At 43.2% G+C, this 27,925-nt stretch overlaps 1 protein-coding gene across 8 annotated transcripts in view; it reads left to right on the top strand.

Moving 5' to 3' along the window:
• MARK2 (microtubule affinity regulating kinase 2) overlaps positions 1-27,925 on the top strand; it is a 254,327-nt gene that overhangs the window by 136,070 nt on the left and 90,332 nt on the right. For all 8 annotated transcript variants that reach the window (XM_068260448.1, XM_068260454.1, XM_068260453.1 and 5 more), the window contains exons 2-5: positions 14,608-14,793; positions 21,668-21,721; positions 26,541-26,589; positions 26,974-27,039. In XM_068260448.1, coding sequence (XP_068116549.1) covers positions 14,608-14,793; positions 21,668-21,721; positions 26,541-26,589; positions 26,974-27,039 — 355 coding nt within the window. The remainder of the gene's footprint in view (positions 1-14,607; positions 14,794-21,667; positions 21,722-26,540; positions 26,590-26,973; positions 27,040-27,925) is intronic.

The raw sequence follows: 27,925 nt of genomic DNA, 5'->3' as shown, positions 1-27,925 counted from the left end.
AAAATAGTTTTGACAATTTTTTCACCCCACACGTCTCTTAATGTATTACTTTGAGTATCTTAGGTTTGGTATATTTTCATGGAGATCTTGCTTTGCACAACATTATTTTTATGTGGCTGGTGTAGAAGAAAATCGCATGAGAAGAAAGCGCTAATGTGTTGAGTAATAGCTTTATACATCACCCTTTTGTAATGAGATTCTCAGCTCCCTTATGGCAGCCCGAATGTTGTAAATCATGAAACTATAAGAGGCTTTAACTAGGAGCTTTGTGATCTACATCTTAAAAAAGGTCTTTAAAAGGATTTACTCCTCTAAGAGAAGAGAATGTTTTTATGAGCTTAAAGAGTAACTCCAAGTCAGTGCTTTAAACATTAGGAAGAGTGTTATAGGTCTATTTGTCTAGTTAAAAAAAACAATTCTTTACATTTTAATGCCTTTTTTTAAGTGTTTTGTTAGATCCCAGAGAACGTTACACTATACTTTACCCATACAGTAGTAGTTTTTTTTTCTTAGAATGTACTTTTTTTCATTGTTGCCCTGCTACCAGTAGGACCAGAGGTAGTGGAGTAAAGGCTCATACACACGTCCAACTTAATGCACAACCAACCATACAACATGATCAACCACACAAGAAGTTGTTTACCTGACTAGTACGGTACGTACATACGCCAACCAACTCGCTTAAATACTATGCGTGTAATGCTGAGAATGCACCATATGGTTTTCTGCTCGAAAAATGGGTTTGACAGATTTGCAACATGTCCGATAACCTTCCGATCGTTTTTTGGGGCGATTTCTCATAGAAGTAGATGATAAACGATTGGATGGAAAACCGAATGGAAAAACGTGTCGTGTGTAACCCAGCATTAGCTAAATGACAAAATGCACAACATGTCCGCATTCAAAAACAACAAAGTTGTTCAAAAGACTTGTACACACGTTCCGAAGTGCATGATAGTTGGGCAGATTGATCCACCAGTTGGTTCTGGCAAAAAAACTATTAGTTGGTCATCTAGTTGTTTGTTGGCCAGTTCTACACACACCGAACTTATCTTCCAACAGACAAGTTTGGAAGATAGTTGGACAGGTTGTGTATGAGCCTTAAGACCCACTATTGTCCACTAGGGCAAGCATCAGAATTCAGTTTGGTCACCCCTGGATATCCACCCACATGCCTAATCAACACCAGCTCTGTCCAGTCTACATGCATGGATACAGCACCCACCATCCGTCCCTCCCACTAGCTTCACTACTAAAACAGAGCAGTGAGATGTGAAAAACAATCTACAGTGGTTTGCAAAAGTATTCAGCCCCCTTGAAGTTTTCCACATGTTGTCACATTACTGCCACAAACATAAATCAATTTTATTGGAATTCCACGTGAAAGACCAATACAAAGTGGTGTACACGTGAGAAGTGGAACGAAAATCATACATGATTCCAAACATTTAAAAAAAAAAAAAAAAAAAAAAATCTGCAAAGTGGGGTGTGTGTAATTATTCAGCCTTCTTTGGTCTGAGTGCGGTCAGTTGCCCATAGACATTGCCTGATGAGTGTTAATGACTAAATAGAGTGCAACTGTGTGTAATCTAATGTCAGTACAAATACAGCTACACTGTGATAGCCTCAGAGGTTGTCTAAGAGAATATTGGGAGCAACAACACCATGAAGTCCAAAGAACACACCAGACAGGTCAGGGATAAAGTTATTGAGAAATTTAAAGCAGGCTTAGGCTACAAAGAGTTCCAAAGCCTTAAACATCCCACGGAGCACTGTTCAAGCGATCATTCAGAAATGGATGGAGTATGGCACAACTGTAAACCTACCAAGACAAGGCTGTCCACTTAAATGCATAGGCCGAACAAGGAGAGCGCTGATCAGAAATGCAGTCGAGGCCCATGGTGACTCTGGACGAGCTGCAGATATCGACAGCTCAGGTGGGGGAGTCTGTCCATATGACAACTATTAGTCGTGCACTGCACAAAGTTGGCCTTTATGGAAGAGTAGCAAGAAGAAAGCCATTGTTAACAGAAAAGCATGAGAAGTCCCGTTTGCAGTTTGCCACAGGCCATGTGGGGGACACAGCAAACATGTGGAAGAAGGTGCTCTGGTCAGATGAGACCAAAATGGAACTTTTTGGCCAAAATGCAAAACGCTATGTGTGGCGGAAAACTAACACTGCACATCACTCTGAACACACCATCCCCACTGTCAGATGTGGTGGTGGCAGCATCATGCTCGGGGGGTGCATCTCTTCAGCAGGGACAGGGAAGCTGGTCAGAGTTGATGGGAAGATGGATGGAGCCAAATACAGGGCAATCTTGGAAGAAAACCTCTTGGAGTCTGCAAAAGACTTGAGACTGGGGCGGAGGTTCACCTTCCAGCAGGACAACGACCCTAAACATAGAGCCAGGGCAACAATGGAATGGTTTAAAACAAAACATATCTATGTGTTAGAATGGCCCAGTCAAAGTCCAGATCTAAATCCAATCTAGAATCTGTGGCAAGATCTGAAAACTGCTGTTCACAAACGCTGTCCATCTAATCTGACTGAGCTGGAGCTGTTTTGCAAAGAAGAATGGGCAAGGATTTCAGTCTCTAGATGTGCAAAGCTGATAGAGACATACTCTAAAGCCTCATCTACACGCGTAGATAAGGCGGCGATGTTCCTTATCAATCAAGCCGCTGGTGCGGCTCGGTTGATAAGTTCCGACAGGTCTGATCTGTGAGCCGCCGATTTCCTGCTCGGGACAATGGCAGGAAATCGAGCGGAAGATAAGCGACGCCGAGCGGGGGATCGAATCCGATGCACGCGTGGCGAACGGGGACGCGGCGGGGATGCGAAAGAGGCGATCCGGTGGCTAATCTAGCCGCCGGATCGCCTCCACATCTCCCCATGTAGACGGAGCTTTAAATACTGGCAGCTGTAATTGCAGCAAAATGTGGTTCTACAAAGTATTGACTCGGGGCTGAATAATTACGCGCACCCCACTTTACAGGGTGTTTTTTTTTTTTTTGTAATGTTTGGAATCCTGTATGATTTTCATTCCACTTCTCACGTGTACATCACTTTGTATTGGTCTTTCACGTGGAATTCCAATAAAATTGATTGTTTGTGGCAGTAATATGACAAAATGTGGAAAACTTCAAGAGGGCCGAATACTTTTGCAAACCACTGTATATTCAATGCATACCATTTGGGAACCTGAATTTAGAATGGTTTGTATGTGGACCTATGTTGGATAGTGGAAAGATTGTGAAAAGTTGCTCAGAGTTGCTGAAGAGTAACAATGCCATTAAAAGTTTATTTTTAAATTTTTTTTTTTTTTTTTTTTTTTTTTTTTTGCTTTCCCCCTCCCCAAGTGCTGATGCTGTATATATTTTGTCTATACTAAACTGGCTAGAAACCATGGCAACAATATATTGTTGGGTGTAACGCATACACAGAATTCTTATAAGTCTGTGTCTCATTACATTAATTCCACTGGGTGAAGGAATCTGCTAGATGCTGGGGATATGGGAATGCATATGCTCGATTTCCCTTTTGTCCCTCAATACCGTGTAATGTGCATGCAAATTTTCTACCCCTATGTAAAAATCTAATTGATTTGTTCACTGCATCAGCTGTGATTCACCATTGCCTTATATTAACTGTTGTATTGTTTATATTGTATTATCATACCTTGTACTCTATTGTACAGCACAAAAAAAAAATAATCCATTTGGAATAAACACTCTTTTCTCTGCAACTGCTGAAAGCAATGCAGTTGCTTGTATTTCTTTTCATTGACGCACATGTAAAGGTTAAGAACACAGATTTGGGAAACACAGCAGTCACAGGTCTGTCAGTGTATTTCCGCTTGTTAACCACTTAAGGACTGCAGTCATAAAACCCCTTAAAGAGAACCCGAGGTGGGATTTAATTATGTTACTGGGGCACAGAGGCTGGTTGTACACACTAACACCAGCCTCTGTTGCCCCATGGTGTGCCTCCATGTCCCCCCTGCGCGCCGCTATACCCCGCAGTGCTGGCGACACGCAGCACGTCGCCAGCACAATGTTTACCTAAGCGCTGTCTGTCAGCGCCGCTCCCCCACCTCCTCCGCATCGGCGCTACCCGCCCGCGTCACTTCCCTTCTATTAGCGGGAGGGAAGGGACACGGGCGGGTAGCGCTGATGCGAAGGAGGCGGGGGAGCGGCGCTGACACAGCGCTTAGGTAGACATTGTGCTGGCGACACGCTGCGTGTCGCCAGCACTGCGGGGGTATAGCGGCGCGCAGGGGGGACATGGAGGCACACCATGGGGCAACGGAGGCTGGTGTTAGTGTGCACAACCAGCCTCTGTGCCCCGGTAACATAATTAAATCCCACCTCGGGTTCTCTTTAAGGTCCAGACACTTTTTTTTTTTTTTCCATTCAGACCACTGCAGCTTTAACGGTTTATTGCTCGTTTATACAACCTACTATCTAAATGAATTTTACCTCCTTTTCTTGTCACTAATACAGCTTTCTTTTGGTGCTATTTGATTGCTGCTGTTGTTTTTATTTTTTTATTATATTTATCAAAGATAATGGATTTTGTCAAAAACTGATTTATTTTTTAACTTTGTGCTGACATTTTTCAAATAAAGTAAAATTTCGATATAAATTTTTGTCCAAATTTATTGTGCTACATGTCTTTGATAAAAAAAAAATCCAATAAGTGTATATTTATTGGTTTGGGTAAAACTTATAGCGTTTACAAACTATGGTGCCAAAAGTGAATTTTCCCATTTTGCAGCATCTCTGACTTTTCTGGGCACCTGTCATGTTTCATGCTAGAATTCCAGGATAATATAAATACCCCCCAAATGACCCCATTTTGGAAAGAAGACATACCAAAGTATTCACTAAGAGGCATGGTGAGTTCATAGATTTTATTTTTTGTCACAAGTTAGCGGAAAATGACACTTTGTGACGAAAAAATAGTTTCCATTTCTGCTAACTTGTGACAAAAAAATTAAATCTGCCACGGACTCACCATGCCCCTCTCTGAATACTTTGGGGGTGTCTACTTTCCAAAATGGGGTCATTTGTGGGGGGTTTACTGTCCTGGCATTTTGGGGGTGCTAAATTGTGGGACCCTTAGCGCACCTAGGCTGCAAAAAAGTGTCACACGTGGTATCGCCGTACTCAGGGGTAGTAGTATAATGTGTTTTGGGGTGTATTTTTACACATACCCATGCTGGGTGGGAGAAATATCTCTGTAAATGGACAATTGTGTGTAAAAAAAAAATAAAAAAAATCTTTTACAGAGATTTTTCCCACCCAGCATGGGTATGTGTAAAAATACACCCCAAAACACATTATACTACTCCTGAGTACGGCGATACCACTTGTGTGACACTTTTGCAGCCTAGGTGCGCTAAGGGGCCCAACGTCCTATGAGTACCTTTAGGATTTCACAGGTCATTTTGAGGCATTTGGGTTATAGACTACTCCTCACAGTTTAGGGCCCCTAAAATGCCAGGGCAGTATAGGAACCCCACAAGTGACCCCATTTTAGAAAGAAGACACCCCAAGGTATTCTGTTAGGAGTATGGTGAGTTCATAGAAGATTTGATTTTTTTTGTCACAAGTAAGAAGAAATTGATTTTTGTTTTTTTTTCTTTCACAAAGTGTCATTTTTCACTAACTTGTGACAAAAATAAAATCTTCTATGAACTCACCATACACCTAACGGAATACCTTGGGGTGTCTTCTTTTTAAAATGGGGTCACTTGTGGGGTTCCTATACTGCCCTGGCATTTTAGGGGCCCTAAACCGTGAGTAGCCTAGAAACCAAATGCCTCAACATGACCTGTGAAATCCTAAAGGTACTCATAGGGCGTTGGGCCCCTTAGCACGTAGGCTGCAAAAAAGTGTCACACAAGTGGTATCGCCGTACTCAGGAGAAGTAGTATAATGTGTTTTGGGGTGTATTTTTACACCTACCCATGCTGGGTGTGAGAAATATATCTGTAAATGACATTTTGATTTTTTTTACACACAATTGTCCATTTACAGAGATGTTTCTCCCACCCAGCATGGGTATGTGTAAAAATACACCACAAAACACATTATACTACTTCTCCTGAGTACGGCGATACCACTTGTGTGACACTTTTTTTGCAGCCTACATGCTAAGGGGCCCAACGTCCTATGAGTACCTTTAGGATTTCACAGGTCATGTTGAGGCATTTGGTTTCTAGACTACTCACGGTTTAGGGCCCCTAAAATGCCAGGGCAGTATAGGAACCCCACAAGTGACCCCATTGTAGAAAGAAGATACCCCAAGGTATTCCGTTAGGTGTATGGTGAGTTCATAGAAGATAGTTCAGGATAGAAGCTGAATAGAGCTTCAGTTATTTAAATGTATAGGGAGAATTTGAAAATATTTTTTCCAGCACTCTCATTCAAACCTTATATTACATACACAGCAAAAATGCATTGTTAAAACTTATCAATTTGTTGAGCTTTTATTTAATTGGTAGGCCTAAGGCCCGTTTAAAAACGGATGCTAGGCTGTGGCTTTGCCCCCTTCTCCCTGCAACGCTTGCGCACACCGTGCATGCACGTCGCAAGCACACGCATGCTGTATGCACATGCCGCCCATGCCGTGTGTTCACAGGCCCACCCCCCTTCGAGACCCGTCCTCCTCTGCTGCGTCATCCCCCCTTTCCTTCTCAGCTCTTGGCATTGTCGCCGGACACCTGCGCAGAGTGGAAAAAGCACTGACACACGGACATGGGACGCAGGGACACTTGCCTTTTATTAAGTAGGATATTTTGTGCTTTTGTGCAGTATCTTCAAAGCTGATGTTGAAAGATGGTTTGCAAATGTCCTGTAGCCAAAATGCACGAGCAAATAAGGTTACTTTTAATTTGCTCCTTAGCACCAGTGCAGCATGTTGCAGTTCATTGAAAGGTTCGGTATGTCACATTTTCTGTTTATCTGCCTTTTCCAGCTGACCGGTTTTATAAAAAAATGCAGTGCTATAGATAGCATTTGGCCTCTATACAATGCGTGCAAGTATTTGTGGTGTAAGAACACCTTAGCATTGTATTGCAGGCTACATTACAGCCTGGAGCTGTGCTGCAATGGTGCATCTTTCCAGGTTGAACTATGTTACTGTAGATTTGCACAACGATACACAAGTTGTAAGTGGAGAGAGGCCTTACCACAGCTGTAGTTATTAGGTATAGTGGGATGACATTACGATCTAGTTCTATAAAAACCTAGCCTGATGGTTTTATCTTTCCTCTAAATTATATAATATATACTTTATTGACTTACTTTCGGCTACAGTTGATTATTTCCAGGGTTTATGATTGAGTTCAGGGGGAACAAGGAGAGAAACGGCCAGTGCACATGTGCAGTATGTGGATCAAAGGTAAACCTATATTTTGTATTTACTTCAGGTCAGGTATAGTTATGGCATAGGATGGTTTGAACTCCGTGGAATTTTCCCATTATTTCATGTCATAGAAAACTGGCATGTTATATCTTTTTCTTTTTTTTTTTTTCCTTTTTCTTTCTCTTCTTTTCCAAGGCAAGGAAAACAAAACAAAAAAAAACTACTTTTGTGGATCATCATTTAAAGTTACGTTTTAAGTGTGCGAGATATGGAAGCTAAAATATTTTTTTCTGCCCCCAATATTTGATGCCTCTGCTCTAGAATTTGTATGAAGATCAAACTATAGTCTGACCACACCAACCACATGCCTTTTTTTCATGTGTGATTCAGACACTGCTGAAACCAAAGAGATCAGCAACACCACTGGCATTATTAAAAAGGAAATAAATATAGCAGCAGCCTTCATATCTCTCTTCCAATAGGGTCATTTTAATATTTATTATAGTAGATGATGTATCAGTTATTGGGGGGGGGGGGGGGGGGAGTACAGACTAAGCATAATGATTGCATGCATTCCAAGTGTATACACTTTGAATCACATTCTCTTTCATTTATGTGAGGCAGCCTTTTTTTTTTTATCTGCTAGTTTTTGCTGAAAACCCCCTACACTTCCCTACTCCTCCCTGTGTTCTGTGTCTAAACAGGACTGTAATGTGAAGTGACTACAGTATAAAGATCAACCTTGAATAACTTTTCTCCTCTCCGCCCTCTTACCCATCCCTGCAGTTTCACCCTTCGCTGTTCACCCTTAGCCGTCATAATCTGTGACGTATAAACATGAGCTGTGGAACTACATGCCCAACCCCTACCAGTACAGTATCTTGCTCAGGCTTGTTTCTCATCCGGCTTTATGCGAGTCATTATCCGTGAACTGTTGTAATGTCTGCTGTGTTCTGCGTTAGTACAGTAGGCTAAGACAGTATGCTGTTTTATTCTGCCTTTTTAAACATTTAGGTTTTTAAATTTTATACACACAAGTCGTGTAATATGTTTTGATTAAAATTTTGTAACGTAAAAACCAAAAGGCTCCTGCAGTGTGTAATAAGCCCTAGTAGATAGCAAAGGTGAAGAGGTGCCCAGTAGGAATAGAATGAAGTTGAAACCAAATAAAATATCGTCTGAGAGGTAAGCCACCTCTACTTTTTTCGACTTTATTTGGTTTTAACTTCATTTTATTCCCACTGGGCGTCTCTTCACCTTTGCAGTGTTAGCTTCACCTCCCCCTCTTCCTAGAAAGGGGAGGGAGTTTTTTTAGTCTCAAGCGGTTTCCCCACTTGTAGTACAGCTACTCCTGGAGGCACCTGAGTGGAGACTGGTTTGTACTCTCCACCTGCTCTATGTGGTCTGTTGCCCCTCACGCAACCCACCTTCGTGAGTATATTTCTTGCTGAAAGCCTATTTTTCTTAAAACTAAGTGACATATTGCGCTATCGGGCTTCTGTTGCCTCTGTGTTTCTTCCTTAGGGTGTCATCACCCATTGCCTCCTCGGTTAGGGCACGTTCACATCTAACAACGCGTGCAGGAGCCGTTCTCCTGCACGTGTTGAATAGCCTGCGGCGTGTCTTCGGGATGTTGTGGTGCGACACAATCCCCGGCGGCTATTAATTCACCCGATGGGAAAATGCCAGCTCCCGACGATTAAAAGCTCCCAAGTGCGTCGAACCACAACACACCGAAATGCAGCGTCTGGTGTGACAGGTAAAATGAAAGTCTATGAACTTTCATGTTACCTTGGTTAACGCAAAGTTTTGACTTTGCGTTAAACCGCAGAAACTGGCTCTGGTGTGAAAGAGCACTTAGCCCTAGTAGATGACCAGATATCAGTTACTAATGACCAGCAGTAACTGTAATGTGGATCTATAGATGTCGATGCAAAGTATAGAGACCATGTTACAAGGTAGTGAGTGAGCCTGAAAACTGAATTGGGTTTTTTGAAATGACACTGCAAAAGAAACTGTGTTGCTCTATGAAATACGACTGTGTATGAGCTTCAGCATTCACTACTTGACTTTAAAAGCAGTTCTTGGGTTGCAACGGGGCTTTCAGCCTAAGCAGTGATTGCTTTGTGCAGCACACATTTGATCATGTCTTTACAGCAGGTTTACATAATTTAACACAAACCCTTGGTAAGAAGTGGCGTTTATCTTTTGGTGGCAATCATTGCAAGGCACACTGGAGCAAAAGATGTGTAGCCACTGAGATGCACCTGTGAAAATCTTTGTTAAATTTAAAGGGATACTGTAGGGGGGTCAGGGGAAAATGAGTTTAACTTACCCGGGGCTTCCAACGGTCCCCCGCAGACATCCTGTGTTGGCGCAGCCACTCACCGATGCTCCGGCCCCGCCTCCGGTTCACTTCTGGAATTTCAGACTTTAAAGTCTGAAAACCACTGCACCTGCGTTGCCGTGTCCTCGATCCCGCTGATGTCATCAAGAGCGCACAGCGCAGGCCCAGTATGGTCTGTGCCTGCGCAGTACACTCCTGGTGACATCAGCGGGAGCGAGGACACGGGCGTGCAGGCCCAGTGGTTTTCTGAACTGGAGGCGGGGCTGGAGCATCGGTGAGTGGCTGCGCCAACACAGGATGTCTGCGGGGGACCATTAGAAGCCCCGGGTAAGTTCAGCTCATTTTCCCCCGACCCCCCTACAGTATCCCTTTAAAGTCAACACTCCATTACACTGAACCAATACGTCCTTTTTTTTTTTTCTTTTTGCTTCTGCTTTCTTTGCTGGCACCTTAATAATATAATAAAGCTCTGTGTGCGGTTATCACAGACACAGAGAGCTACTATACCAGAAGTTTTAGCAGTTCATGTTCAGTGTACACATTTGTTATTGTAGCACTTATGCTGCATGGCATAATGTAAGGCTGTTATTTTTACTGCAAAATTAACTATGTTGCTAATATAACCTACTTTGCTGATGGTGTTTTCCAGGGAAATTGTAGTAAAAATTACCTTTCTCTGTAAGCCGACCTAGTTACGCCTAACTTTTATTCGTAATCCATTCATTAATTCCAACTGTAGCAACCGCATCCCATTGATTGTGTATAGAGCTTACTGGAATTCTCACTTGTTTATCATGGTTATTGACAGCAGCTATGTGAAGGCGCATCTCTTATGTATTTGTACATATACAGTGGTACCTTGGTTTTGCAAGCATACCGTATATACTTGCATATAAGCCGACCCCCCCCCCCCCCCCCCCGCGTACATTTGAATACGGCGCTGGTAGACTTGGGCGCAGGATCCAGCTGTTAAATGGCTGGTCCTGCTTCTGCACAAGTCCGGGGCGTTTTAATTACTATTCCCCCTCCAGGCCGACATGGATAGTGGGGGAATGAAATAATTCGGCTTCCAGCGATTGCTGGAGGCCGAATTATTGTGTTTTTGAAACAACTTCGGCTCCGTCTTCTGACGGAGCCGACCTTCCTCACTGAGCGCCGCTATAGACTGATTCCTATTACAGTCTATGGCGGCGCTGGCTGCGCCCAAAGCTAGCAGCGCTGAAAAGCACTGCTCCGCCCCCCCCCCCCTCCCAACATTTACCCCAGAAACCAGGAAAAAATGACTGACTCGCATATAGGCCTAGGGTAGGAAATGAAGAGACTCCTGAGTTTCAATAATTTAAGTAAATGCAACAACCACCTCTATGTAAAATGCAATAATCATTATGAAGTATGAAAGAGCCAGCGCCATGCCTCCATTAATCCTACTACTACATGCTACTACTCCTAGCCACAGGGGATGTGTATAATACTCCTGTGTGGACAGGAGAAGCGCTCTGTTGGGGAGCTCAATCAGTGATCTGCATAGACATGGATGAGTGGCGGGAGCGAAGAAGAAGAAAAGGAGTGTTCCTCTTTCAGATCCTGCCGGCAGTAGTCCTGGCCACAGCCACAGGTGGCTGCTCACAGGGCACGGAGTAGTGCAGGTCGATGTCTGCTCACTTGCGGCACGCTGAGGATGGAATAGAGAAGTAGGTGCCTGTGAGCGATGCCTGTGGGCTGGTGTAGCTGCGCAGTCAATCCACAAGGTGGATATAGCGCGTCACTAGCGGGCATGAAAGTGCTGTGCGTGCAAGAAGGCTCACACAGGACAGTTGTTCCGCCTACATGCGTTGCCCAGCCAATGGGCACTCACTACGGGCCTTATCCAGCCATCCAGAAGCCGCAGCGACATGATTGGAGGAGCACTCCTCCTTGGCTCTCTCCAATGCCTTTCTATTTATTTGGTAGCAGCCTTAGTGACATGATGTTTTACTATAAGTTTGGTAAAATCATCTGTTTTCTGCATTGCTGAATGCAGTAATGCTTAGTGAATTGAAGCCATTAGTTAGGGTCAAATTTAGCATCCACAGCATAAATACAAGGTCTGAATTTGCTTTTTGACAGTAGTCTAGGCTGGTGGTGGTTTGGGTTGTGTCAAAGCAAGAGAATGTAGCTGAATGTGCAGCAGGGGCGTAACAATAGACCCTGCAAGGGATACAGCCGCAGAGGGCCCCATGGGGGGAGAAGTTTCTTTTCTTTGTCCTGAGACTGACAACAAAGGGCACAGAGAGAAAAAGCTTTCTGCTCTCTGCACAAGTGTTCTAATGACTGTATCTACTCAGCCACTGATAAGGAATCATACAAAGTTTTGTAGACACAGATTTGTAGACAGTGTTCAGCAGGCACTTGTGTACAGCTCTCTGCCCCCAGCCGCAGCCTCTCCACCCCCTCCCCAAGTGCTCTTTACTGTAGTGATTCTGGAGGAGTCTGCAGAGCCAGTTCTGCTCCCAGCCTCTCAAACCCCTTCCCAAGTGCTGTGTACTGTAGTGATACTGGAGATGGAGTCTGCAGAGGCAGTTCTGCTCCATCAGAGGTGGGCAGAGTGAGTGTAATAAGCTGAGTCTGGGAGCACACCCATTTGTCTGTTTTCAGTGTTTGTTTTCTGTGTCTGCATGTCCCCCCATCCCGTTGAGGCAGGATTGTGTTGTATGCTGGGATAACTACATAGGCTTCCAGGATCACAAACAAAATATCAGAAAAATCACATGCGTTTGTGTATTGCGTTTTTCATGCAGATGCGTTTTTAAAGGGATACTGTAGGGGGGGTCGGGGGAAAATGAGCTGAACTTACCCGGGGCTTCTAATGGTCCCCCGCAGACATCCTGTGCCCGCGCAGCCGCTCACCGATGCTCCGGCCCCGCCTCCGGTTAACTTCTGGAATTTCTGACTTTAAAGTCAGAAAACCACTGCGCCTGTGTTGCCGTGTTCTCGATCTCGCTGATGTCATCAAGCGGGCTCAGCGCAGGCCCAGTATGGTCTGTGTCTGCGCAGTACACTCCTGGTGACGACAGCAGGAGCGAGGACACGGCAACGCAGGCGCAGTGGTTTTCTGACTTTAAAGTCATAAATTCCAGAAGTGAACCGGAGGCGGGGCCGGAGCATTGGGGAGTGGCTGCGCCAACACAGGATGTCTGCGGGGGACCATTAGAAGCCCAGGGTAAGTTCAGCTCATTTTCCCCCGACCCCCTACAGTATCCCTTTAAAGATGATAGTCTGAATTTGAAGCACCAACCCATTTATCAAAAATTGTAAACCATGCTGGGGGAGTAGCCAGGTATTGTTGTATTTTTGCTTTATAATGCTGTGGGTGCAATATGAACACAATGTTTTTTCTTTTTTAGTTTAGTTCCTCTTTAAAGAGAACCCGAGGTGTGTTTTAAGAATGTTATCTGCATACAGAGGCTGGATCGGCCTATACAGCCCCAGCCTCTGTTGCTATCCCAAACCCCCCTAAGGTCCCCCTGCACTCAGCAATCCCTCATAAATCACAGCCATGCTGTGAGGCTGTGTTTACATCTGTAGTGTCAGTCTCAGCTGCTCCCCCGCCTCCTGCATAGCTCCGGTCCCTGCCCCCTTCCCTTCCCTCCAATCAGCAGGGAGGGAAGGGATGCAGGCGGGGACTGGAGTTCTGCAGGAGGCGGGGAGAGCAGCAGACTGACACTATAGAGATAAACACAGCCAGCTCTGACAAGCTGTTTGTCAGCAGCGTGGCTGTGATTTATGAGGGATTGCAGAGTGCAGGGGGACCTTAGGGGGGTTTGGGATAGCAACAGAGGCTGGGCTGTATAGGCAGATCCAGCCTCTGTATGCAGATAATATTCTTTAAACCCACCTCGGGTTCTCTTTAACCATGTAACATATAATGCAGTATGTGTGCATGTGTGTGTTATGTATATTTTATTTATTTTTTAGTATTTTTGTAGCGCTGACATCTTCCGCAGTGCTGTACAGAGCATAATGTCTTGTCACTTAACTGTCCCTCAGAGGGGCTCACAATCGAATCCCTACTATAGTTATGTCTATGTATAGTAAATCCCAAAAAATCCCACTGCACCAAATGGAGGGATATAATCGAAGAAGACCTTTATTTGTAATCCAACATCAGAGTTGCAAGGAAAAGCTTGTGCGTATCGGAGGAACGGCTCCTGATTAAGGAGCTCCTGCTCCGATACGCACAAGCTTTTCCTTGCAACTCTGATGTTGGATTACAAATAAAGGTCTTCTTCGATTATATCCCTCCATTTGGTGCAGCGGGATTTTTTTGGATTTACTGGACATTTTGGCTTGAATTTCCCTGCTCCCATATGTGTCATATACGTGAGTGTAGCAGCCTGTTCACTAACCCTATGTCCATGTATCATGTAGTGTATGTAGTGTATGTATCATAGTCTAGGGCTAATTTAGGGGGAAGCCAGTTAACTTATCTGTATGTTTTTGGAATGTGGGAGGAAACCTGAGTGCCCAGAGTAAAACAAACCACAGACACAAGAATATACAAACTCTGTGCAGATCGTTCCCTTGCTGGGATTCAAACCGGAGACCCAGCGCTGCAAGGCAAGAGTGCTAAATTCTATGCCACGGTATTTTTTTTAAGCTATTGGTTATTCTCTGTGACTAGACAGATGCTGCTACCCCAGTGCGTGTTATGAATTGATGCTCCATAACTGTATACCAAGGATGTATGGGTATCACAATACCAAAACTTACTATGGCCTCCTTTTAATTTTCATGATTGCTTCTATTGCTATCTAAAGTTTGTGATTTATGCTTTTTTTTTTTTTTTTTTTTATTTCTATTGCAGCCTTGCAATAATCCCCCCCTTTTTTTTTTTGTTACATTGCAGCCTTCGGTGGGTCATACGGACTCAAAGACAAGCAACAGCAAAACCAATATGCTAAAATGTCGCACGTCAATACCAACCTCAACAGATGAGCAGCCACATATAGGAAATTATCGACTTCTCAAAACCATTGGCAAAGGCAATTTTGCCAAGGTTAAGTTAGCACGTCATGTTTTAACTGGAAAAGAGGTGAGAGATTTTACAGAAGATAAAGTATTTGATTTTGGACATGGTTATCTATATACAGTGCTACCCATAATTATTCATACCCCTGGCAAATTTTGACTTAAAGGGACTCTGAGGAGTAAAAATAAAGGAAATTGGTACTTACCTGGGGCATTCTCCAGCCCACCGTAGGTCGTGAAGTCCCCCTGCGTCCTTCTTGCTCTTCTCCTGGTCCTGCTGCCGAATACAGCCTCGGCGCCCCCACTTCCTTATTTGTGACGCTGCGCGTCATCACGGCGGCCGGCATGACAGTACTGTGCATGCGCGAAACCGCTGTGCATGCGCAGTACTGCCATGCTGGCCGCCAGCGTGATGACGCGCAGCGTCACTGATAAGGAAGTGGAAGTCCGACGCAGCCCGGGTGTCGCCGGGGCTGACCGGGAGAAAAGCCAGGACGACACCGGGGGACCTCCCAACCTACGGTGGACTGGAGAAAGCCCCAGGTAAGTACAAATTTCCTTTATTTTTACTCTTCAGAGTCCCTTTAAAGTTACTTTTATTACTATAGTATTTTTTGACGAGAAACTGCATGGGTGTCTCCCAAAAGATAGTAAGACTATGTACAAGAGCCTTTATTGTGGAAAAATAAATTTCTCAGCTTTAATTTACATTTGAGCAAAAAGTGCCCAGTCCAAAATTATTCATACCCTTCTCCATAATCAATAGAAAAGCCTTTATTGGCTATTACAGCAATCAAACACTTCCTATAATTGCAGACCAGCTTTTTGCATGTCTCCACAGGTAATTTTTCCCATTTATCTTTAGCAATGAACTCCAAATCTTTCAGGTTGGCGGGTCTTCTTGCCATCATCCTGATCTTTAGCTTTCTCCACAGATTCTCAATTGGATTCATGTCAGGACTCTGACTGGACCACTCCAAAACGTTAATGTTGTTGTCTGCTAACCATTTCTTCACCACTTTTCTTTTCTCCTTGGTGATATTTTCACACCTTGTCATAAAATGCCTTTTAACCACCAGCAAGCAAGAAAATACTCAAAATAATGTTGATAGTACTTTTTCAACAACTTTTGGGTACTTTTTCGATTGTAAGATGCTTAAAAGTTATTTTAAAGAGAACAGGAAAATTATCTAGCAGGAGATGGCTCAGGAGAAAAAGGTAATTGCATATGGGCCTTAAAGGAGTTATCGGGCAAAAAAATGTTTCACTTACCTGGGGCTTCTACCAGCCCCATGCAGCCATCCTGTGCCTTCATAGTCACTCACTGCTGCTCTGGTCCCCCTCCATCAGCTAGTTTAGTTTTTGCCGACCTCGGGGTTGGCGGGCCGCATTGCGTACATTTTTACGCATTCCCGCTGGTGCAGGAACATTGACACATACATTTTTACACGTTAGTGGTTCAGCGCGTAAAAAATTACGCGTTGAACCACTAACGCGTAAAAATGTATGTGCTAATGTTCCTGCACCAGCGGGAATGCGTAAAAATGTACGCAATGCGGCCCGCCAACCCCGAGGTCGGCAAAAACTAAACTAGCTGATGGAGGGGGACCAGAGCAGCAGTGAGTGACTATGAGGGCACAGGATGGCTGCATGGGGCTGGTAGAAGCCCCAGGTAAGTGAAACTGCTTTTTTTTTTTTGCCTGATAACTCCTTTAACCTCCCTGGTGGTCAATTAAATCCGCCAGGGAGGCAGCGCAGCACTATTTTTAAATCATGTAGCTAGCCTAGCGCTAGCTACATGATAGCCACTGAGCAGTGGCATCCCCCCACCCCCTCCGATCGCCTCTGGCGATCAGGCCCATCAGGAAATCCCGTTCTGAACGGGATTTCCTTTAGGGCTTCCCCCATCGCCATGACGTCAGAGGGAGTCCCGATCCACCCTTCAGCGCTGCCTGGCACTGATTGGGCAGGCAGCGCACGGGGTCTCGGGGGGACACCCTCTAACACGACGGGTAGCGGCCAATTGGCGCGGAGCGGCGGCGATCGTAGGTAACACGCAGCTAGCAAAGTGCTAGCTGCGTGTATAAAAAAAAATGTATGCAAATCGGCCCAGCGGGCCCTGAGAAATCCTCCGCAGCGGCTTACCCCGTGTCCAGCACGGGGTTACCGCTAAGGAGGTTAAAGTGGATCCGAGATTAACTTTTTTCATTGCATAATTGTGTTCCTTACATATAGTTTATAGGGCATTCCTCAAGCCAAATACTTTTTTTGTTTTGTTTTAATACTCTAATTCCCTATAAACTAAACAAGCCTTGCCCACAGCTTCTCCAAAACGCCAAGGCACTCAGACCCATGTAGCAAGGGCATATGGGAGCTCAGTCTGGGAAGGAGGAGGAGGTTACTAGCCAGAGATTTCAGAGGCAGAGGGGAGGGGGGAGTGAATTTATCACAGGCTGAGGGTTGGAGATGCAGTAATGATGACAAACAGAACATGGCCGCTCTCATTGTATCACAGGAATAAATCATCATAAACTTTTGAAACTGTATGCAGACAGATTTGCTGTGTAAGCTATCTAAACTTTAGATACGATATATAGACAAGTTAGTTGTTATAGTTAGTTTTTCATCTCGGATCCGCTGTAAGGGTACAATTTCTTTCATTTTTTATTTTTTTTATCAGATCATTTTTGTTTGATTATTCCGTTTCGATTGAATACAAAGATTTTTCCAACCTGTCCGTTCAGATTTTTATTGAAAAGAAAAAAAACCTGATAATCCTTCTTGATTGAAAAAAAAGTTTTCAACTTTCGATTCAATCTTTTTGGTCGAATAAATGGGAAAATTGTACATTTTTTATTGCATCATGTATGGGCATCATTAGTCATTGAAGCTTTTCATCTCAGTGGTTCTGTAGGAAGATTACTACTATGGGGCAGGTAATATAAGGAAGTGGGTCTCAGGGCTGTAAAAAGGTTCTGATGGCACTGTTTTTAGATGGACAATTTCAGATGCAATATATACACTGCTCAAAACAATTAAAGGATCACTTTGAAAATCCTGTTGGATATCTAGACTGATATCGACCAGATAATTTGTTAGGAATGAAAGGATCCCACATCGTTTGGAAATTAATCTGAAATTATGATGTGGAGGGGTTGTCCATTTTGCTAAAATTTCATTGGGGAAAAATCCATACTCCGTTTTTATGGCTCTCAGTTGCCTGTAGATGTGCCTGACCTCTGGGCATGCTCCTAAAGAGTAAAGAGAAGATATATGGTGGCCTGGGGGTTCTGCTTCTAGATCTAGACCATGGCATCACTGAACTCCTGGACAACCTGGTGTAACCTGATGGCATTGTATAGGCCAAGACACCCCAATGACATGATATATTGGATTTAGGTCAGGTGAGCATGGGGGCCATTGAATAGTAACAATTATTTCATCCTTCAGGAACTTCCTGCATATTCTTGCCACATGAGGTCAGGCATGATCATGCACCAGCGTAGGGTCTGACAATGTCCTAAGATTTAATCCTGATACCCAATGTTAGTCAAGGTACAGTTGTTTTAGCTTATAGAGGTTTTTGTTTCCTTCCATGGATATGCCTCCTTAGACATTGGCCTCCATTCACTAAGATTATCTCCTGTCTTTAATAACCTTTCTAGAGTTATCACCATGGTGATACGGCATGTAGTATTCAGGAAACATTTTACCTTATGCAAACCTAAAGCCCCCTCTACACCATTCAATTTCAGGTGCAATCGATCGAATTCAATTGGACCGAATCCGATTAGATTGATTCAATCCGATATGTCAGATCGAGATTCGATCGTTTGATTGATTTTGGCTAGTTTTCAATGCAAATCGATCACACGCTCGATCAAATCCCGATCGGACATGTCTGATTTAATCGATTTAATCGAATTCGATCCAATTAAAGTTAACTCTTCTGTCTAGTTAAGGTGAGCTCTCTAAAGTTAACTCTTCAATCCTTAAAATAACTAAAGAATTCTAAAATTAAAGGGAACCTTAACTCAAAATAAAAAATGAGTTTTACTTATTGGGGCTTCTACCAGCCCCCTGCAGCCATCCTGTGCTCTCACAGTCAGTGACGGAGCCCTTTAAAGACAGGCTGTTAATTAACTGCATGTGAAAATAACTACAGAAGAGGTAACGTAACCTGAGTGTTACGCCGCTTAGAAGGCTTTGCAGCCTAGAGTCCCCCAGGATGATTTTAACTGATCCTACGGCTGTAACAGCTTCAGCTAGCACTAGGCTAGCTAGTAGAGGTGGCCGGCATCCCCCCGATTACTGATGATCGCCCGCTAAATACATTACCCAGCTTGGATCCAGCGATCAGCGCAGCCGCCCTGGACAGCTCCACTCTTCTCTATGGGGAGGCTTGCACATGACGTCATGCGCAGACCCGATCCTCCCCATAGAGAGGACCGGAGATGTGCAGGGAGGCTGCGCGATCGCTGGATCCAGGCTAGGTAATGTATTTAGCGGGCGATCGGGGGATCATCAGTAATCGGGGGGATGCCAGTCACCTCTACTAGCTAGCCTAGTACTAGCTGAAGCTGTTACAGCCATAGGATCAGTTAAAATCATCCTGGGGACAGCCGGCGGTATGCCCGACAGTGTCGGGCATTACCGCCAAGGAGGTTAAAGCCTGAAGTGAGAAGATAACTCTCACTGTGAAAACGTATCTCTACACCTTAATAAGGCAAGATTGATGTGTGGTGGTCAGTTTTCTCTTGCCTTCTCTCCAGCATGATCTTAATGTATTGAGGCAATGTGTGACCCACCACCAAACCAGATATGCTTAACGATGTTATAGGAGAATAACTTGCTCCATGGCTTCTCCAGACCCTCATAGAATACTGGCTTGTCTCCTGAAATCCCTTTCATGCTCTTGAGACTAGGGGTGAGCTCTCCAAATTAAACTGAGCCTTTACACATGTGGGCCATAGCAGAGGGGATTAACTCACTCTTGTCCCCACCATCACTCCAATACTGTCTCCTTCAAAGCATGAAGGAAGGTAGTATTGTGGAACACCGTGGCCAGTGGCTGCAACCAGGATGAGTTAACCCCCTGCCGCGGCCCACAAGTGCAAAAGCTTTGTTTCATTTGGAATTCAGATTCTGAAGTGCAGAAGTTGTGCTGGAAGTCATCACAATCCTCCCAGCAATGGCATGTAGGATCCAGGTATTTCCTCATACTACCCATTCTTCTGTTGCCAAAGACGATACCCCCTTTCTGACAGACAGAAAATTAGTTACTACAGTAAATCTAGTACTAGCTTATTTCTAATCGAGCCCTACTGCCAAGCCTATGCCTAACCCTACTCGTCCCTGCTTAATGTAAATTGGGTGACAGCAACAGTAGCAGGAGTCCGAGTTATGTTGGGCAAGGACGGGTTAAGGTTAAAATTAAAGGGAAGGTTCAGGGACGATTTAAAAAAAAAAAAAAATCCGCATCCACTTACCTGGGGTTTTCTCCAGCCCGTGGCAGGCAGGAGGTGCCCTCGGCGCCGCTCTGCAGGCTCCCGGTGGTCTCCGGTGGCGCACCCGACCTGACTAGGTCGGGCTTCTTCTGCGCTCCAAAATGCACCTCACGGCGGCGCGCTGACGTCATCGGACGTCCTCCGCTCCGGGTTGTACTGCGCAGGCTCAGAACTACTGGCCAGGTCGGGCGCGCCACCGGAGACCACCGGGAGCCTGCGGAGCGGAGGCGAGGGCACCTCCTGCCTGCCACGGGCTGAAGGAAGCCCCAGGTAAGTGGATGCAAATTTTTATTTTTTTTTAGTCGTCCCTGAATCTTCCCTTTAAGACTAGATTACTGGGCACCGCTATAACTGCAATTTAGCCCTATGTATGCCAGGCTCTCTTTGAGAAGCCTTGTATCAGCAGCTGGGTGGCAGTGCTGCAATGAGGGTAGAGAAAAAATGAAATGTCTGCCGGCAAGATGGTGACCCGCACTTTAGACTCAATTTACCAGTCAGGTTTGTGAATTGGAAAAATGTAAATGTGTTAACGAGTACATATAAAATCATGGGTTTGTCCCGCTCTGAATTTGGGCTGGCAGCAGACCTTGTGCAAACTGAGCCTAAGGGCCCATTTCCACTAGCCACATTGCTGCGATCCAATCATTGCATCGCAGCCAGCCACGAGTACTTCCATTCGTGGTGCAATGCGTGTGGCTCTATACCACTCCTATGGAACTCTGATGCATGCTGTGGGTAACTGCAGCATGCTATCCATAATTTTACCTGCATTGCATCGCAAACGGAAATTGGCGTCAATGAAAACTATTCCATTGACTTGCATGAGATGCTGTTTGCATGTGGTGCGATGAGATGATTGCACCACACTGCATGTAGTGGAAACGGGTCTTAGTGGCATGATCAATGAGCTGTAAGCAGCTATGCTTTTAGTGATAGTGGCAGTTGACTAGTATTAGTGCTGTTGAAGAACAGATGCTTCTCAAATGGCTTCATCTTTATGGAAGATCCTCCAAAGTTGGGCACCTGTGGTCACATACTTAATGGTAAATGTTACTCTGATTATGACAGTTTACTGCTTCAGTATGGACGAATTACAAATGCCACAATACCACATTACTAATGACAAATTGCTACAACATTTACAATTGTGTTTCTTAGAACCTAGCCTACAATTGCAACCTTTAATAATGTGGTAATTTAATGTCCTGATATATTAACGCAATAGTGTATCTAGTTGATGTGTTTTGTGTTTTTTGTTTGGGTTACATTTAATTAAATTAGTGACTGCAGTCGATCTGTATAATGCCACACCATCTATAGAAATAAGATGCATAGTAGAAAGTTGCATAATATACAAATTAGACCTGTGTTAATTAGAACCACTATAATGATTTAACATTGTTTTCAAGCAATTTTTTTTTCTGCTTTCAGGTAGCTGTAAAAATTATAGACAAAACACAACTTAACTCTTCCAGTTTACAAAAGGTAAGTTTTTCACTTATGTCTTAAGTAGTTTCATATGGTATGACATAGTCTGATGCCCGTACATCAGACTATAAAATATATCTATCTATCTATCTATCTATCTATCTATCTATCTATCTATCTATCTATATATATATATATATATATATATTGGGTTTAAATGTATTAATTGTGTATTACACCTTAGTGGAGTAAATATTTTATTCTTGAAAATAAGTAATTTCTTCTTTTTTTTATTTCAAAGTTGTGCACAGCGGAGTGGTGGTATACTCTTCAGTGTTGCAAGGCATGTGGCCTACCGTGGCCACAATGGTTTATAGTGTCAATGGGCACTAAATGTACAGAGCTTTGCATTCTTACTATTACCACCTGTGCACATTGTAAGAAAAATATACTTGCTGTTCCCAGTACTGGCGTGCAAGCTGAAATAAATGTAGTGTTACAAAAGATTTGACTTTAAATAAGCAGCACACATGTATGCGTCTGTATGATCTCCAAAGAGTGCTATCTTTAAAAATATGTTACAATTTAGCCCCCATAAACACCATAGAGACAGCAGTCTTAATCGTGTAACGCTGTAACGCTATCGTGATATAGCAGAAGTTCATGCAGTATTCAATTGTGTGTCAAGCGCTCAGGACAGTCTATAAACTAAATTCTGGAAGAACAGTTCAGCAGGGTCACATTCCCCCCCCTTTGTGTCCCGACTCACCGGATCCGTCGGCCAATCTGGGCCCGATATTGTCTTGGGGGTATAGGCCACCCCCACGCCTCTCTCTGGCAGTCAGCTGGGCTCTCGTGGATTCCGGTTTGCTGGTCTTTGTGGTACTTGTTACCTCCAGAACAAAAACGCTATCATGGCCTAAATGTGTAAAAACTCCTTAATTTATTAAAATGTCATAAAAACAAGGTTGCACAAAACTTTTCCACCTTAGGGATGTGCAAGCTAAACAGCAACCGGCTCTTGCATTAGCTTATGCAATACCATCTTAACAGGTTAGCAGGTGGGTGAACTGTAGTCTCCCTTCTCTGCTCCCCGCTACGGTGCCGACATCGCTAATTAGCTACCCTTTGTGTTCTGCCAGCCAGGAAAGAGTTAAACCACTGTAGAACTAAGCCATCCATGCCACAGTACTCTTTTAGCCTGTTCAGCAAGAATTCATGATCAACTGTGTCAAAAGCTGCTGAGAGGTCGAGCAAAATCAGGATGGAACATTTGCCTCTGTCTCTTGCCATGAGCAGATCTTTAAAAATCTGGAAGAGGGCTGTTTCACAGCTATATTTCCTGAAGCCAGATTTAAGAGGGGCAAGGATGCTGTTTCTGGAGAGACTGGCTTTAAGTTGGAGGTAGACAGCCTTTTCAATAACTTTACCCAGAAAGGGGAAGTCGGAGACAGGTCTGCAGCTTGTTAGAGCATCTGGGTCTAAGGATGCTATCTTAAAGGAGTACTGTAGGGGGCCCTTAGGTAAACAGAGTTGAACATACCTGGGGCTTTTAATGGTCTCCTGCAAACATTCTGTGCCCGCGCAGCCACTTGCTGATCCTCTGGTCCCCGCCGCCGGTTACTTCCAGTATTTGCCACTGCATCTGCGTGGCCTTCTCCTCGCTCCTATTTGCAGGTATGTAAACAGAGGCGCCAACAAGAATAAAAACTTAAAATCCGTTTAAAAGGGGGAAGTTGGTGGACTTACCTCCCTCGTAGAACAAAACATACAGTAGGACGTTACTATGATTCACAGTAACATGTATTAGGTACTCGAAGTGTGCAACGCGTTTCACGGATCTCAATCCTGCTTCATGGCGCAAAATATTGGAGAGTGCTGGGGAAAGACAAGGGGAAAGTGCCAGGGGACACTGGACTCAGGACCCATAGTACTAAAAAAGAAAATGCTGTATACTAAGATACTAAACAACAATATGAGTAACAGAGATTAGAAGATCTCTAAATAAATCGGCATACAAAGAAGGGTACGGATTTGATGATAAAGGTAAAGATCATAGTAGTCATGGTGTAACAGAGATTAAAGAATGGTACAGATCTGATAATATAGGTAAAAAAAAATCATAATAGACATGGTGTCCTGTGTGCAAACAGGCTTAGCGTTAATTAGCCTAAAACTATAAAATATACCAATAAAACAAGTGCATAAGGAGTAAAAACGAGAAAGACCCACATCTTTAAAATATTAATGCTTTGTCCATATTAATGCTATGTCTAAAAGCAGGGTAAAAACCATATATATGTGTACTAGGCGGATATTCATTGGTGGATGAATGATAATACGAACTAGAGATGTACAGGTATTTTGCAATGTGGTGCAGACAATTGTCCAACATGTCAGGCTGTTGTTCCAAAAATAAAACTAAGATAATGCAGTGTGATCCCAAAAATGATATGGAATATATCAGCATGAATGGCTTGCAAAAAATAGGAACAAGGTGTCCACTTACCAGTACAGGGTCTGTAGCGTGGCCGAGCACCTCCGTAAAGGTGTGAGTTGCTCGATCATTTAAATATATTTCAGTGAATTCAATTATTGAATAATTTGGGGCAGGTATGGAGCGACTCTAAGGTCGCATTTGGTGGACGTATGGGCTGGCACACGCGTATGGCGTAGTAAGCGTGCGCAATGGAACAATAAGGCACTTGCCGCCATGTTAAGGGCCGCCATATTGTTCCATTGCACACGCTTACTACGCCATACGCGTGTGCTAGCCCATACGTCCACCAAATGCGCCTTTAGAGTCGCTCCATACCTGCCCCAAATTATTCAATAATTGAATTCACTGAAATATATTTAAATGATCGAGCAACTCGCACCTTTATAGAGGCGCTCAGCCACGCTACAGACCCTGTACTGGTAAGTGGACACCTTACTATTTTTTGCAAGCCATTCACGCTGGTATATTCCATATAATTTTTGGGATCACACTGCATTATCTTTATTTTTGGAATAACAGCCTGACCTGTTGGACAATTGTCTGCACCACTTTGCAAATTGTACATCTTTAGTTTGTATTTTTATTTATCCACCGATGAATATCCGCCTAGTACACACATACGTTGTTTTTACTCTGCTTTTGGACATAGCATTAATATTTTAAAGATGTGGGTCTTTCTCATTTTTACTCCTTATGCATTTGTTTTATAGGTATGTTTTGTAGTTTTATGCTAATTAATGCTAAGCCTGTTTGCACACAGGACACCATGTTTATTATGATTTTTTTTTTACCTATATTATCAGATCTGTACCATTCTTTAATCTCTGTTACACCATGACTACTATGATCTTTACCTGTATCAGATCCGTACCCTCTTTTGTATACTGATTTATTTAGTGATCTTCTAATCTGTTACTCATATTGTTGTTTAGTATCTTAGTATACCGCATTATCTTTTTTTAGTATTATGGGGCCTTAGTGTCCCCTGGCACTTTCCCCTTGTCTTTTCCTAGCACTCTTTAATATATTGCCTGATGAAGCGGGATTGAGACCTGTGAAACTCGTTGCACACTTGGAGTACCTAATAAATGTTACTGTGAATCATAGTAACGTCCTACTGTCTGCTTTGTTCTACAAAGGAGGGAAGTCCACCAACTTCCCCCTTTTAAATGGATTTTAACAGTTTCTTTTTCTTGTTGGCGCCTCTGTTTACATACATGCAAATAAGTCTAGTCCACCCTTTATTTATTGTATTTATAAAGCGCCAACATATTACGCAGTGCTGGACAATAAATAGGTGGAGGGGTGCTTCCCCCTTTTTTCCTTTCTACAGAGAGCAACTTTTTCAACCTGAGTGGGGTCAGGTCCTAATTCTCCCCACCTGCCTTTCCAGTGGTTGCCTTGGTGGCGACCTCTGTAAGTATAATTATTGTGTTTTCATGATCTACCAATACTCATGCAAATAATACACTATATTGGCTCTCGGTTTCTTGTTCTTTTTCATCAAGCTTCTCCTCGCTCCTGCTGTTGCCATCAGAGCGTACTGCGCAGACGCAGTACAGCCTGCGCAGTATGCTCTCGGGGACGATTGATTATTTTGTGGAATGTTAATAGCTCAGTGCATTTCAACGGTATTAAAATTTATCAACAAATTATGCAGCGCTGGACAATATAGGGATGCATACATTGTAAACGAGGGGTGACAGTCTGAGTTAGTTCATGAGAAGGGTGTCATTGCTGGGGTAGCACGATTAAGAAGGACACACTAAGGACACACTTTATCCTGCCAAAGGCTTACAACATAAAGAGAACATGAACTTAGTGGGGCCATGGTCCAGGTCACAGGTAGTCTGGTGTAGGTTTGAGAGGATATCCAAGATGTCTTTTTCAGTGATTACCTTGAAATCAGACCATGGTGACAGGCTATTTTTGCATCCATTATATGGCGCTGCATAGGCTTCCAGTGCTGTGATTTAAATGGAAAAATCACATGGAGGAGACTTTGTCTGAGAAGTGGTGGGCAAATTTCTCGCACAGGTCCTGTGAAAGTCTGATGCTGGATTTTCGTTAAGAATGGATTGCAATCAGAAAGGGGTCAATAGGATAGACAATTTTTAAGTGTTTGGGGTACCTTGAGACTGGATCAGAGCTTTTTTTGAGTAGGATAACCGCATTCTTTGTTGGAATTGTTTGAGTTAACCATTTGATCATTCCCTTGAAAATAATAGAATATGTTATGTGCATGATTGGTAAAACAAATCAGAAGATAACTGACAATTCTCATGCAATCACAAAAATAGTGTTGACTTTAAAGGGTGTACAAACATGTTCCATGTGGCAGCCCATCTAAGGCTTTTTTTATTTTATTTCCAATAGCTCTTCAGAGAAGTGCGAATCATGAAGGTGCTGAACCATCCTAATATAGGTAAACCCTCTTCATAGTTTACTCTTTCATTTGTCCCTATTTTGCATGTTACATATAAATGACAGAATATCATTTTATGATGTTTTTAAGAGCCGTGTAATTGAGTGCTACAATGTTGAATGGTACAACATTATTTTAAAACTGTATAGGTGATTCCTAAGATAATATGCACATCCACAATGGTGTATGTTTTCCAACTTTAAAATGCACCTATACTCACTGTACTTATTCACCTTTTCTGGTAACCAAAGTAGATATAGATATACCTCTTGAATATTTATATTGTTACATTTTTTTATGTAGTTTTAGTATAATTTTGTATATTAGAATCTGCAAAATTGTTTCTAATGCAAAAATGTTAATGCCTGTTTGATCTTGTTTCAGTAAAATTGTTTGAGGTTATAGAAACAGAGAAGACGTTGTATCTGGTCATGGAATATGCCAGTGGTGGTATGTATTCTTCTCATACATTTCTGAACGCGTCTTGAATGAAGGGATTATGAATGCATTAATCCACTAATACTCAAGGTTTTGTTGTTTGTTTTGTTGGTAGTTTCTGTAAGGACAAATTTAATTTTCAAAAACCTATATTGATACTTAATGTTGCTCAGTTATATAGCATCTTAGATGTGCAATCATGATTGGATTGGTGGAAGTGGAGGAGCCCCTCTCTCTAACCATCTTTTGTATAACAAAGACAGGGTTCCCTCACCTATTTCTAGAAACCACAGTTTTTGTTTTGTAGAACATTCTGGATTGTCGTACTTTTTTTTGTGCTTCCTTTGTCTTATGCACCCTATCTTGTAATTATTGGTAGATAGAGGGATGGATTGGCATTAGATCGCAGGCAATGCTGGGAGAGGCAGGTGCAATGGTCGTGCCTCCAGACTAGTAGCTTTAGGTTTAGTAGAGGAGAGAAATAGAACCTGGGCACTGACCACAGATAGACATTCAATTTAATATTATTATTATTTAGCATTTATATTGCGCGGACATCTTCCACAGTGCTGTACAGAGTATATTGTCTTGTCACTTAACTGTCCCTCAGATGGGCTCACAATATAATCCCTACCATAGTCATCTGTCTATGCATGTTACCTTCAATGTCGCCTTTAATTCCTTCCCACCAATCCAGACAGTAAATAGTGTAAATGGCCTGACCTCTATTTTGCAGGTTAACACCCACTTCATCAGAGCCAGAAAATAGTTATAATGGTCCTCCACAGAATTCCCTCTCAGAATAGGTACTAAAGTACCCTAAAATATAACTTTTAATACCAAAAATTAAAATATGAAAGGGCTGAAAAGACAACTTACCTGTATACAGTAGAGGAAA

Source organism: Hyperolius riggenbachi, chromosome 11 (genome assembly GCF_040937935.1).
Source record: "Hyperolius riggenbachi isolate aHypRig1 chromosome 11, aHypRig1.pri, whole genome shotgun sequence".
NCBI classification, from domain to species: Eukaryota; Metazoa; Chordata; class Amphibia; order Anura; family Hyperoliidae; genus Hyperolius; species Hyperolius riggenbachi.
This window is presented reverse-complemented; position numbering and strand designations above follow the sequence as displayed.